This window comes from Gavialis gangeticus, unplaced genomic scaffold (genome assembly GCF_001723915.1).
Source record: "Gavialis gangeticus isolate Ggan-Ray unplaced genomic scaffold, GavGan_comp1, whole genome shotgun sequence".
NCBI classification, from domain to species: domain Eukaryota; kingdom Metazoa; phylum Chordata; order Crocodylia; family Gavialidae; genus Gavialis; species Gavialis gangeticus.
The window spans coordinates 187,250,922-187,263,450 of NW_017729032.1; the positions used below are offsets into that span (position 1 = coordinate 187,250,922).

A 12,529-nucleotide genomic window follows, 5' to 3' on the forward strand; every position below is an offset into this window, starting at 1 on the left:
AGAGAGTACTGCTAACAAATAAGCTCCAACTACTTGCACCCCAAGGTCCTGTGGAAGAGAATGTGTAATCATATAATTAAAGATTATAGAATAATACACATGGCACAAAGGGGAAACTATAATTAATCGAGTCTGCTCTGAACACAAGCTGACGCACACTGTATTGCACCACGTGCAGTTGTATAAGTGGCGAAATGTGTGTCAACGTGCAGAAAAAATGGCGCCAGTGTGCTTTTGAACTAAAGCACCTGTGATGTGTTTTAGTTCAAAAGTGAGCCACTGCCATTTTCTCAGCACTGGTGCGCATTTTGCTGCTTATGCAACTGCAAGTATTGCAGCACCGGGTGCTTTTCAAAGTGCCTAGCTCTGCAGCACTTGCATGTGTAAAAATACAGGTGGTAGAAGGAGGTATGCAGTGGAGACCCACTGTGAGTGGCTTGAGGGGAGCACAGGGCAGACTGCACAGCCTCCCCACCCCTGCCACCTGTCTCTCCTCTGGCCACTTACCCCTCTGCTACTTATCTTCAGCTCTGGTTCTGTGGAGGCAGGGATCAGGCACAGGTGCAGCCAAGGCAGGCAGCAGAGGGGCAGTGTGGCAGGGCACTATTTGTGCCTGCCACTTTAAGACTTAAACCAAGCAGCCAGCAGGTGTCTGATTGCGGCAGCCATTTTAGATTCAGGGCTGCCTATATAAGCAGGGCATTTCCCTGCTGGCAGGGCAGGAAACAACATTGCCTGGTGGTGAGGCTTCTTGGAACACCCTGGAGGTAAGGGAGGAGCTGTAGGGGATGGCTAGGAGGCTCCTGGTCCTGGGCATGACCTAAAACTGCACCATGGTGGGTGGCCTGGTGAGGCTGTCAGTGGCATGGGAGCCCCCAGGAAATGCCAGGCCAGTTACTACCCCAGTGAAAGGTGGGTTAGGGTGCCTTAACCCCAGCTCCCACAACTGGGTGAATCACCTGCTAGTAGGGCCAGGTGGTGGGCCCAGGACTGAGAGTGGGGCTAAAGGTGCAGAGGCCTGACTGAGAGTACCCTCGACTGGTCAGTGCTGGGGCCAGGACCAGAACGGTCAAAAGGGCCAGGGGCCCACTGCGAGGGGTGCCCAGAGCTGAGGGCTTGGGGTTCCTGACTGGCCTTGGAGGTGAGGCTAGGGCCTATGTGGCCAAAGGTCCTGGGGGACCACACCTGAGAGGGGAAATAGTTTCAGGGAGTGAGGCAGCCCTGAATGAGGGTGGGGTAGGCAGCCTGAATGGAGGGATGTTGGAGGGGTCCTGATAGGAGGACTGGGGCCCAGTGTGGGGCCGGTGAGAGTAACAGCGGGATGCCATCTGCAAGACATGGGCTGCGGTGTAGGGGAGGTACGGAGCCACAGATAGTGCCCCCTGGCATTGGAGCAAGAAAACAGTCAGCGTCCCACCCAATTAAGATCAATTAATTAATAACAAGGAATGGCAAGCGAGAAGGCGGGCAGCTGGCCCAGAAACAGGTGGGTGGGCTAAAGGAAAATCGGCCCCGAGAAGGCCCTGTGTTACAGGCAGAAACCATAGATAAGCAGCAGAGGAGCAGGTATAGATGCAGGGATTTAGGGGTATGGAGGGCAAGGGACAGGGGGCATGTGGTAGGGAGCAGGCAGCAGTGGGGGCAGGCAGCAAGTACAGGCATGGAGGGGTAAGGGGCAGCAGGATAGGTGGCAGGGTGGCACAAATGCAGCAGTTGTGGGGAAGGATGAATTTAAGATGATCCTCCAATAAAAATGTATAATTTTATAAACTTATAATTTTCCATGTACAGAATCTAATTATTGTGTGGTCATCTAAAATTCCATGTAGTCCTGCATGGAGATAAATAGTCTTTCGTGACCTGGTGTTACCTCTGTCCCTCAGTAACTTCGCTGTCTTTCTGTCTAGGTGATAGCTACTACATCATGCATTGGGATGTGGATTCCTCGCTCCACAATGTTTACAGATTTCACTGCAGCAGTGTATGTATTCTTCTCGTTTCTACTCTGAACCCTGAATTTCCTGCCTTTAAACAGCTGCTATCAGTAGATAAACATAGTTATTTTGTAAATTTAACAATTGAGTAATTTTTTAGTTTGAGGTGAAATCTCTTGGGAGCTATTTTACAGGAGGCAGAAAATATTAAAGCAGTTCCCAGGGCTGCTATCCACTAGCATGGAAGCTACAGTGTGGAAGAACTGAGAGTTACACGATTGATCCCTCTGATTGACAGCAGCCTTGGAGCCCTGGACATCTCTCTGAATGCCATGTGGAATGAGATGCTGACCTATGATTTTTCACCATGCTTTTATTAATGACACACTGTGGAGATCTATTATTAATGGTGGCAAGTGAACCTCCAATGACTATATCAATGTAAAAATGTTCCACAGATGTCCTGATAAAAGCTCTTTGTATATGAGCTTGACAGTTCTGACATGTAAAGGGGAGAAAGGAAATATGGTCTCTGTTTTCTAAAGGTAATGGTGTAGCTGGCTATGGCAGAGACCAAAAGGTTGAAATCTATAAGGGAGGGATTTTCAAAAGTGCTGAAGGGATTTGGGAGCACAAACATAAACCCTAGCATTAGAACCCCCTGACTGCTGACTGAGTTTTATTTAGAAAGCAGAATGAAAAAGGGTAAAACACAATAATACTGAGCATTATTAATTTATTAAATAATTTCTTCAGTGTAATATGTGCAAACTGTCTGTGCCTTATCTAATGCTGTTAGTGTATAAGGTACTACAAATGTATATACAAAGAAAGGCATACATATTAATGACATGTAGTTAACCAATATTAATTCATATGATTGTTTATTAATACTGAATATTAATGATTCACGATCAATGTGAATGGTTATATAAATGCATATTACTACATTAATATTAACATGGATATGTATGTGCTAAGGACAATTGTCAAAGGAGGAATGTGACTCACTCACTCACAATTTCTGACCGTCAGATGTAGCTGGTGTTGTTAGAATTCAGTCAACTACAGAAATTTTATAATTAAAAAAAATAGAGATGGCATAGTCCAGTGGATAGACCATTAAGGTGGAAGCCAGAAACTCCTGCATTTTAACGCTGCTTTTGCCCCCACTATGTTTTGAAACTTTAAGCATATCATAACTGCTCTGTGCCTTAGCATACTCCTCTTTTAAAGTGGTATTAATACCACTTTAGTGGTAGTACAAGGCAGTTGTGACACATTATTTCTGTTCAATTTGTGCTAAATATAGTTACACATTGCAGGAACTCAGGTAGTGCAGTTTCTGATATTTTTGGACTGGTGAAAGGTACTTGTCTGTTGGCTTACAAGGAACTTTTGGCCATTTGTGTACATTTAAGGTGACATTCTTTTTTCTCCAATAGCTTTTTTGCCATTGTCATCCACAAGTTCCTGCTGATGATGATTAAAGAGTGTGGAGGCCAAAACTTATTTCTCAGGCGGTTTGAGAATGATCGTTTCAAGATCAGCACAGGCCCCTTCTGTTGCTGTTGTCTTTGCCTTCCTCATGTGCGCATCACTAGGTGAGTTTCCCTTTGAATCTGGTGCAGGAAATCAGCTACTTAGCAGTATCTCATGAACAGTCACAGAACTTCCTGGTTTTTTAAAAACAAAATTGCTCTTGGTGTATTTTGAATGAGTCACCTCTGAATTTCAAGCTGTTAATAGGTGGGGCTTCTCGCTCGACAGAAGGAACTGTGCCAAAAGTGGGGCAGGTGCTGGCAAGCCCTGTGGAAGGCAGAGAAGTCCTCATCCCTTGTGGCTCCCTACTGCCTAGGCTGACGAAGAACAGATTTGCTCCTGGTCAGCATCTAAAAGTGCAGTACTGAGCAGTAACTGCACAGTTAACCATGTGCCTGTATTTACAGGTACTAGCTAACTGCTAAGTAGCCTAATTTACTGCACAGTAAATGCCCCACATGTGTAGACTGTGATGCTTTATTGCACAGTAGATTAGTCTACTGTGCAGTAAAGTGTCTCATGTAGATATGCCCAATAACACTGAAATATTTTAATTCTAATTCTGTTTTTACAAAACTCCTCTGAAACCAAAAAATCCAAATATTCCATTCTGATTTTTTCTGAACACTATTTCATCAAAACCAACATGTCCCTGTGAAAAGTTTTTATTTAAATTAAATGGAGCTTTTGGATGAAGCCTTCTTTCAGAAATGATTGAATTAATCCTAGTAAGGAGGTATTTCTGAATGTGTTTTAGCTCCAAGTTCCCTGGACTTTGCTTGTGGCCACAGGAAATGAAAAAGGCTATATCTGAGATTGTTAGCCCTGCAGTTTTTTATAACCCTGATGGTTCAGAAATATATAAAAAGAAGAAAAATGGTAATATCTTTTATTGGACCAGACCTGAGGAAGGGCATTTCTCCCAACTGTATAGTTGGTTCACTAAAAGATGTCAGCAAATAAATTCTGCTTTTTGTATAAACTTGAAGTTTACAGATGGGACACAGTATGATATTACCTCCATGGCATGTTATGCTTAGCAGTGTTGCCCACAGTCCAGTGAGATGGGGACACCACTAGAATTTGTATTGGCACAGGGAATGTGTGCATCTCACTGCAGTGCTAATGACCCAGGGACTGATTGTGTAAGTGGTAGAGAACTTTTTGGGAGGTGCTAAGTGCTCCCAATTTATGAGCATCAGTGGGAACAGAGGGTGCTTAGTAGGATTAAGCACCTAAAACAGACCAGATGGACAAAACCAAAACAAATGCAGTACAGTAGTCAATGAAAGGAAGAGTGAGGGATTGTTGGGACAGGGGAGAAAAAATTCTGGGGGAAAATAACTCAAGAAGAGTTTTGGAGATGCACCATGAAGAGAACTTAGTCAAAACTATGAGAAGAATTCAATTTATAATCAGCATTTGCAAAACAAAACAAAAAAACCCTGAATTTCTTTTTACCATTTTTTCTTAAATCATTCCATTATATCTCAGACTTTAAACTTTCCACACTTTTTAATTTTGAAGACTAAAGGTATCTATATACATACCATAAATACCAAGGACAATAGGCAGTAAAAACAAACTAAGGCCCAAGTAAAGACATGATGGAATCTGATGTGGGATCCCCACAATTGTGCTTCCTGCCATGCCACGTGCATGGCAGGGAGGCGTTATTGTGGGATCCACATCAGATCTCATCGTGCCTTATTGCTGGCACAGGGGGAGTCTGGGATCATGATCCTGTTAATAGGATCATGATCCCACCAACAGGTAACAGGCTTCTGCAACTGGGAGCCCTGTCAGCTGATGGAACTTCCCAGTGTGGGAGCACACCTCTGGCCACGAGTTCAATTGATAATGTGATAGGAGCCAGCACAGTTATTCCATATTTTTTGTGAAATAACTTTGTGGCTTATTCCTTGTTTGATCACACCATTTATTGCATTAACATGTAGCTGGGTGACAACATAAGATGTGATTAACTGGTTAATCACAGCTTAAGTATAACATGTGCCAGGGGCCTAAAAATGGGGTTCAAAAAGTATCCATAAGATATCCACCCAAAATCTTATCCAGCAACAGTTAATATCAGTGGAAAGGATCCTACTGACTTTGATATGATTAATGCTCCGGGCCTGAATAATGAGAAGCTGACGGAAGTAAAGAGGACATGGCTTTGCTATGTCTACCATTTCACAAAGTATAAGTCTTCAGTATATTGACTTTTTCTCTTACTTTATATCCTGGACCTCTCATGTCTACAGATGAGTGAGAAAAGCCTTCTCATGGAATATTAGGATGCCCAGTCTCCGGTCTATGCTTTAGCCTCCCAACCCTCACCCCTCTTTTACATAGCATGACTCTTTGAAACGTCACTAAAGTGGTCCAGAGCAATTTGTCTCCTCTGCCCCTGCCTGCAGGTGTTCTTGGGAGAGAGCGAATTAGTCCTCAGAGATTTGAGGAGCAGCTTGTTTTTTTTATTGGATCTGATAAGACTGACAGATAGATGGGTTGTGCAGATAAGTATGGTAGAGGTACACAACCTGTGGAAGGAAAGGCATGACAACAGCTTTCAATCTGCAACTAGCATTCAAACAATGACTCTGTTTTTAAACCAGTCTTAAAAGCCTTTAAGAAGGCAAATCCCCTAATAGGGTGACCCATCTAAAGATTTTTCACATGTGTTCTTACTGTTTGCAGTTATTTGCAGGAATAATATTACCACTCTAATTATTAATTATTATGTAATTATAGCTGTATTAATTGAGCAATTCAGACAAGTTCATTAATATATCACATTAAGCATTAAAAGGTAGCTTGCTGACTGCTGAGCCTTCATTAAGGAGAGTCCCTGAGGAGCTAAGGGAGCAATAGGGAAAACCTTAACAACAACAAAACAAAACAAAAAAGGGAAAAAAAAGAAAAATAGAGAGGTGGGAAATAACTACAGAATAATGATGCTGACAACGAGGAGGATACACTTGACAAAGGAGAGAGAAGCTGCAACACTCCCAGCCCCAGATTGTCCAGTATTCACTTAAAGGCAGGTCATGTATATTAGCATGCCCTTTATTAGCAAATGTATTTTCTCTTTTTTTCTTATTATCCTTTTTTACAACCAGCATTAACATCCAAATATTCAGATATATAGATTATGTTAAGGATACAACTTAGGCCCCTGCAAGACATTCAGGCAAAGGTATGATCCACACAACTGCACTTCCTGCTATGCCACACGTACCCAGATCAGCTGATGGGACTCCCAGCTACAGAGGTGCACCTGGCCACACATTCAAGTAATATTGTGTCAGAAACCAGTCATAAAGTTATTCTACAAAAATGTGGAATAACTTTATGGCTTATTCCTTTTTTTAAGATGCCATTAATTGCTTTAATGTGTAGCTGGGTTGCAACTTAAGATGTGATTAATTGGTTAATCATGTCTTAAGAGTAATGTGTGGCAGAGGCACTGGACTCATGGAAGTGGGTATATTGATCACCAGTGATAGTGTTGGAACTACATAGTGTATTGACAGTGGATATATAATTTCTTCCACCTGTGACTATGCAAAGGAGCAAAAGTAGGTGGATATTAAAGACAGTCTACGGAAAGATGCTCTGAAAAATGCTAGTTTTTTCTCCTGAGCCTGCACAACTCCTTTTCCTGGACAACTTCAAAACTGCAGATTTATTGATCAGAAACATGGAAACAGAATTCAAAAAGCCTGAGCCTGAATTGATTCTATCTTTGCAAGTTAGTCTAATCTGCAAAACTTGAACTGATTTGAAGGTGGATAGATATTCCCTTTTCACTCCAGCAGTGGGGAGGGGCATAGTGCAGATTGTTGGCCACTCCTGGGACTGTAGCATGGAGCAAAGCAGAGGGAGCTGTCCGTGGGTATGGGACATGGGGCGGCAGGGCGCAGCTCTTGCTGCTACATGTCCCCTGGGAGGGCTGTGGGCTGGGGGCTGTGCTGGGCTCTTCCTGTGGGTGGCATGCTTCTGGATCTGTGCATGGGATGAGAGCAGGCTGCCACTGCTGGCTGGGGTCAGCGGTGGCACTGGGCTCTTTCCAGTGCTTGTGGGGGGGAGGGGGCGGCAGCCAGCTCTTGTCCCACATGCAGATACAGGGCCCCCAGGAAGAGCCTGGCACAGCTCCACAGCCCACAGTCCTCTCAGGGGGCATGCAGCAGCAAGAGCCACCCCCTGCTGCCCCGTGCCACACACTCGCTGACAGCTCCCCCTGCTTTACTTCCTGCTGCAGCCCCAGGAGTGGCCGAGCTGTGCTGCCCCCCACCCCTTCACTAGTCCCCACCTTAGTTCAGTCCTTCCCCCATCTCACCGCCATGAGAATGTATTATTATTTTCCCTGATTGAAACCGATTTTTTTTTTTTCCTTTTCTTCCTTTTAGCCTGATTTCAACCCAGTTTTTATGTAGAAGATAAACCCTGAAAAATTCCTGAAATTTTTTTTGAAAATAAAAACTGAAAATGTGGAACACTAATTACCCCTAACTCAGGGTTTATTACCCCATTAAGAAAACAATAGAAGGACATTACCAGCTACCTGTTGATTCTGTCTTTGTCACAGCAGGGACCATAGCCAGCATGTGGTCTGCTAGCTAATACACAGATGCCTCTCAGCAAGACAGAGGGAAGCATGGAATTCCTGCTTAGCAGGGAGTGATGAGGGGGAAGAGGGGAGCAGCCTGCAAGTCTCTGCCAGAGCTGCAGCCAGGGAACAGAGGGGAGGGGCCAGCCCTGCTGTGAAGCAGAGAATCCTGTCCAGCCCAGAGAGCATGACAGGATGCTGGGGGTGTTTGGCTTAACTGAAACCAGGAAGGGGTGTGGGACAGACGTTTCTTAAACTGGTTTGACCCAAATGAGTCAAGTCTTATATTATGTTCAACCAGGTTTATCTCAAACTGGTTTCAGCCATTTTCAAACTGGTTTATGTACACTAAACATATGTTCTGTTACAGGTTTAAACCAATTTCTGATCACTTAAACCAGTTTATGTGTAATGTCTGTCCTTAGCCCAGAAGCCCCCATGTGCAACATTCCTCCTGTAGACAAGAACTAAAATTCTAAGAATGTTTGCCATTAAACTTAATGCTGTCCATGGAAGCATTGACCTCCAAGTGTAGCAGAGTTTTAGAAAACATAGCTATAATGAAGGAATTAATGGCATCTTTGTTCAAGCAACAACTATGGTGCTATTCAGCTGACTGTAATGCAGAAGAGGACATGTTATGAATGGCTTGGATCAACAGTTTACTATTGCTGTAGGGCCTAAAAATATTAATATATTACATTAATACCTTTTAATGTGAAATTTAACAAATTCTATATGCATACTTAAGCCAGATTTTAGTCAGACTCTAAAGTTAAGTAAAAGCTTGTGTTTCTTTTACTCGATAATGTCTAGTGGATTTCTGTTCAAATTATTAATGAAGTGGTGACTGTGGCATAATTGTTTCCTTTTTTTTTAATTCATCAGACAAACTCTGTTTTTGCTGAAGTTGGGAACCTTTCAGTTAGCTTTCCTTCGACCTGTGCTAATGTTCTTATCAATAGTGCTTTGGACAAATGACATCTACAACCCTTCTGATGTGAGTACAGATTCTTGGAGTTAGGACAGTCACCAACCTTGTAAACTCCATGCTGGCCAATTAGCACATAAAAGACAAAGTTCAAGTACTGTCATATAAAGAGCAGGCCCAGCCCACCACTTTACTGCCTGTTGTGTTCTCACTTACACCTACGTAAATTCTGTAGAAAGTGGATGTAAAATGCTACTAAATTAAAGTTGTTGGGAACAATATCATCGTTGTAAAAAGACCAATTTCTGAGAGAGAGGTTTGTTAGGAAGATTTCAACAAACTCCACTCATGGAACATCTGCTTTTCAACTCATCATCTAACAAACACTCCTCTGACCTTGTGCATACATCATCTCTATAGTTACTCATTCCATAGATGGTTACATCCTGAAGGATCACCCAGTTTGTAGTAAGATCCCCTTGAATTACCTTGTCTGGGAAATTAGCTGATTCTAACTTAAGAGTTAACCTACACTGCATATCTATAGTGCAGTGTAGAGATAGCTAAGCAAACTCCAGTACTGGAAGCAGTTTAACGTAAGAGCATGGAGCTTCTATGGTTTAATAAATCCTGAAAGAGACAGTTAGCTGTGTTAGTCTGAAGACGGGTCAGAAGGTAAGCCAAGCACCTTTAGGCTAAGTACAGGTAGTCAAAAAGCCTGAGGCTGAAGTGATTAGTTTAAACCTGTAACAGAACATATGTTTAGTGCACATAAACCAGTTTGAAAATGGCTGAAACCAATCTTCACAGGTTAATTTAAGCTGTGTAGCTTGAACTGATAAGCAAGTGACCAGACATTCACTTTTGAGTCTGGAAATGCAGCCACATGCCTGCAGTAACTCAGGCCAGAAGCCGGGGGACACTACAGCATGCCTCCCTCCTCAGCTGAAGCAGGCAGCTTGGGCCACCCACTTTTCTAGGAGGAGTTTGTGGGGGAGTTGCAAAGCATCCTGGGATGCTGTGGAACTCTGAGCTAACTTGAATCTGAAGGGGACCTGGGACAGAAGTTCAACAAACTGATTTTTAACCTAAATCAGTTACGTCTGATACTACATCAATCCAGGTTTATCTTAAACCAGTTTCAGCCATTTTGAAAGTGGTTTATGTGCACTGAACTTCTGTTGTGTTACAAATTTGAACCAGTTTCCAATCACTTACACTGCTTTATGTGTAATTTCTGTCCCTAGTATAAATTAACTAAATAAAATATATATATACTATAAGTTATATATATATTTAAAGCTAGTTTGGATGTTTCTGTAATAAAGTACAGTCTGAAGTATAGACATACCTTTGATCTTTGTAAAATATTATAGATAAAAGCATATGCATAAAGCTAAATCTGAGCTCTCTTTTGCATTGGCTCCTTCCTATTAATCTGAATGGGATAGTGAAACTCCCTGAAGGCAGGGAAACCTCTGAAAACAATTATGCCCCAGGTTAAAATGCTGGAACTAACAAGTTTCCACCCAATTCAGAAAAAGGCAAATAATCTTTTCAGTACACATTTTCAGAATAGCTCTTTTTATAGTCACAATAATAGTAGTATTAATAGAAAATTTTGAGGATGAAAAATACTTTTCACCTTTGGGAAGAACCAAAGAGCTGAGTGGGAAGGTGGTTAGGTTTCCCTGCAAACTTGAAAACAAAACCCCTCTTCAAAAATATTAAAAGTACTCCCCTTTAAGCTTGACTTTAGTTTGAGGGCTTTTTGGCCAAAGGATCAGAAAGGATTGAGCATTGGCACTAAGTCTAGGAAAAACTGCCACCATTTATACCTACTGACATTGTTGCATGTCTTAGAATAACCAGCACTACAACACATGATGCTTCTGAGGTGTCATTCTGAGTGTGATCTTGTGAGCAACATCAACTCCCACTGCTGAGGGCAGTTGAAAGTGCTCAAGTCCTTGAAAGATCCACCTTGCCAGAACCTACCACATTTGCAGGCCCCTGGCAGGTTGATGAGATAATACTGTGCTATGCACTATTGCTTCAGTTGATTTTGTGGTCTGAACAGTTTTCAGAACAAATTGTTGCAGCCTCTGCATTGACTGCAGCTTCCATAAAAGAGAAACAAATATTTTAATTCTTTTGTTCTCTTTAGTACTATCTCTGGCTTGAGACAGGAAAAGTTATGCCATGTCTAATCCATGTACCTGTTTAATTTGCTTTCAGTTATCTCCCAAAGGAGCAGCAATATGGATTAACTGCTTCATTGGGGTCCTTACAATTATCGCTCTGTGGCCGATTGGAATCATGTTTCAAAGAGTTAGGGTTCTCCTAAACTGTAAGAAGATCATCCCTAAATTTGCACTTTATCAGGTGAGAAATCTAACATTTCAATTTAGAATTTCCATTATTGTTGATGCAGAATAACATGAACTCTGGATCCCAAGTTTAAAGTTTTTTCCCCCCATAAAACATGCTTAGCCAAAGGCACATTGTTTGATTCTGTACTGCTTCTCTGCGAAGTGTTGTCTTTGGTTGCAGATCAGCCTCATTTTCTGCTGACTTGCCTCTGGTCCATTCTTTCTTGGTTGTGGAAAACAAGATTTCATGCTGCTGAATCCCCTTTTCTCAATGAGATGGAAGCCTAGTGGATGGAGCGTCTTGTAATAAGATGTTGAAATCCCAGTGTTGGCTTTAAAAGATGGGCGGAGCTGTGGAACAATACATAGTGACTGCTGTGTTTTGTTCCTGTTTGCATTATGACAGTGTTTTCCTTGGCCATTCTGCACACATAGTACTATATAAGAAAAGATAAAAAATATTGGCTGGGAACCACTAAGAAATAGAGAGTAATGCTAAACAGGCTAGCTTAAAATCTGACCTTTATCCATTTTGAAAAAGCCCATGTAAAACATGCCTGCCATCCAGAAAGAAGTGAAGTAAGCCAGGGCCCTGCTGTGAGAATGTACCCATTGGAACAGGTACAAGTTTTTGTAAAGTTTTAGCCTCTGCTATAAAACACTACTGTCAATGTAGGGTCAGGACTGTAAACTATGACTCTCATCTATTAAGCTGCATCTGGACATGGACAGATGATACACATAGTATGGTGGAACCTACAGCAGTTTCCATACAGTATACAGATGTGTTGCTGCATGTAGTTGACTGCTATTATTGTATTTTGCTATTAGGCAGAGGGAAGAAGGAAATAGTCTATTTGCCTTAAGCAAATGGCTACCCTGGGATAGAATTGAACAGACAACACTCAAACAGTTGTAATTTACCCTAACAGGCTGCATCCAGACAAGTGTGGATGTATGGTATGTGGCCCCACAGACCCATCTGCAGTGCCACACACTGCACATGCAGGCATTCTTTCCACTGCTACCTTGCAGCTGGGGGGGGGGCGGCTATGACCCTAGGAGATCCTGGGGTAAAAAAAATCCATGCCAAAAAAAAAGTAGGGTGGTGCATATGGCAACAGGGCATGCTGCC

General features: G+C 42.5%; 1 protein-coding gene across 1 annotated transcript in view; it reads left to right on the forward strand.

Annotated features, from left to right (window-relative positions):
- Positions 1-12,529, forward strand: part of LOC109302367 (organic solute transporter subunit alpha-like) — a 56,633-nt gene that overhangs the window by 17,263 nt on the left and 26,841 nt on the right. The window contains exons 3-6 of the mRNA XM_019523927.1: positions 1,908-1,981; positions 3,380-3,538; positions 8,980-9,091; positions 11,261-11,407. Of these exons, the coding sequence (XP_019379472.1) occupies positions 1,908-1,981; positions 3,380-3,538; positions 8,980-9,091; positions 11,261-11,407 (492 nt within the window). The remainder of the gene's footprint in view (positions 1-1,907; positions 1,982-3,379; positions 3,539-8,979; positions 9,092-11,260; positions 11,408-12,529) is intronic.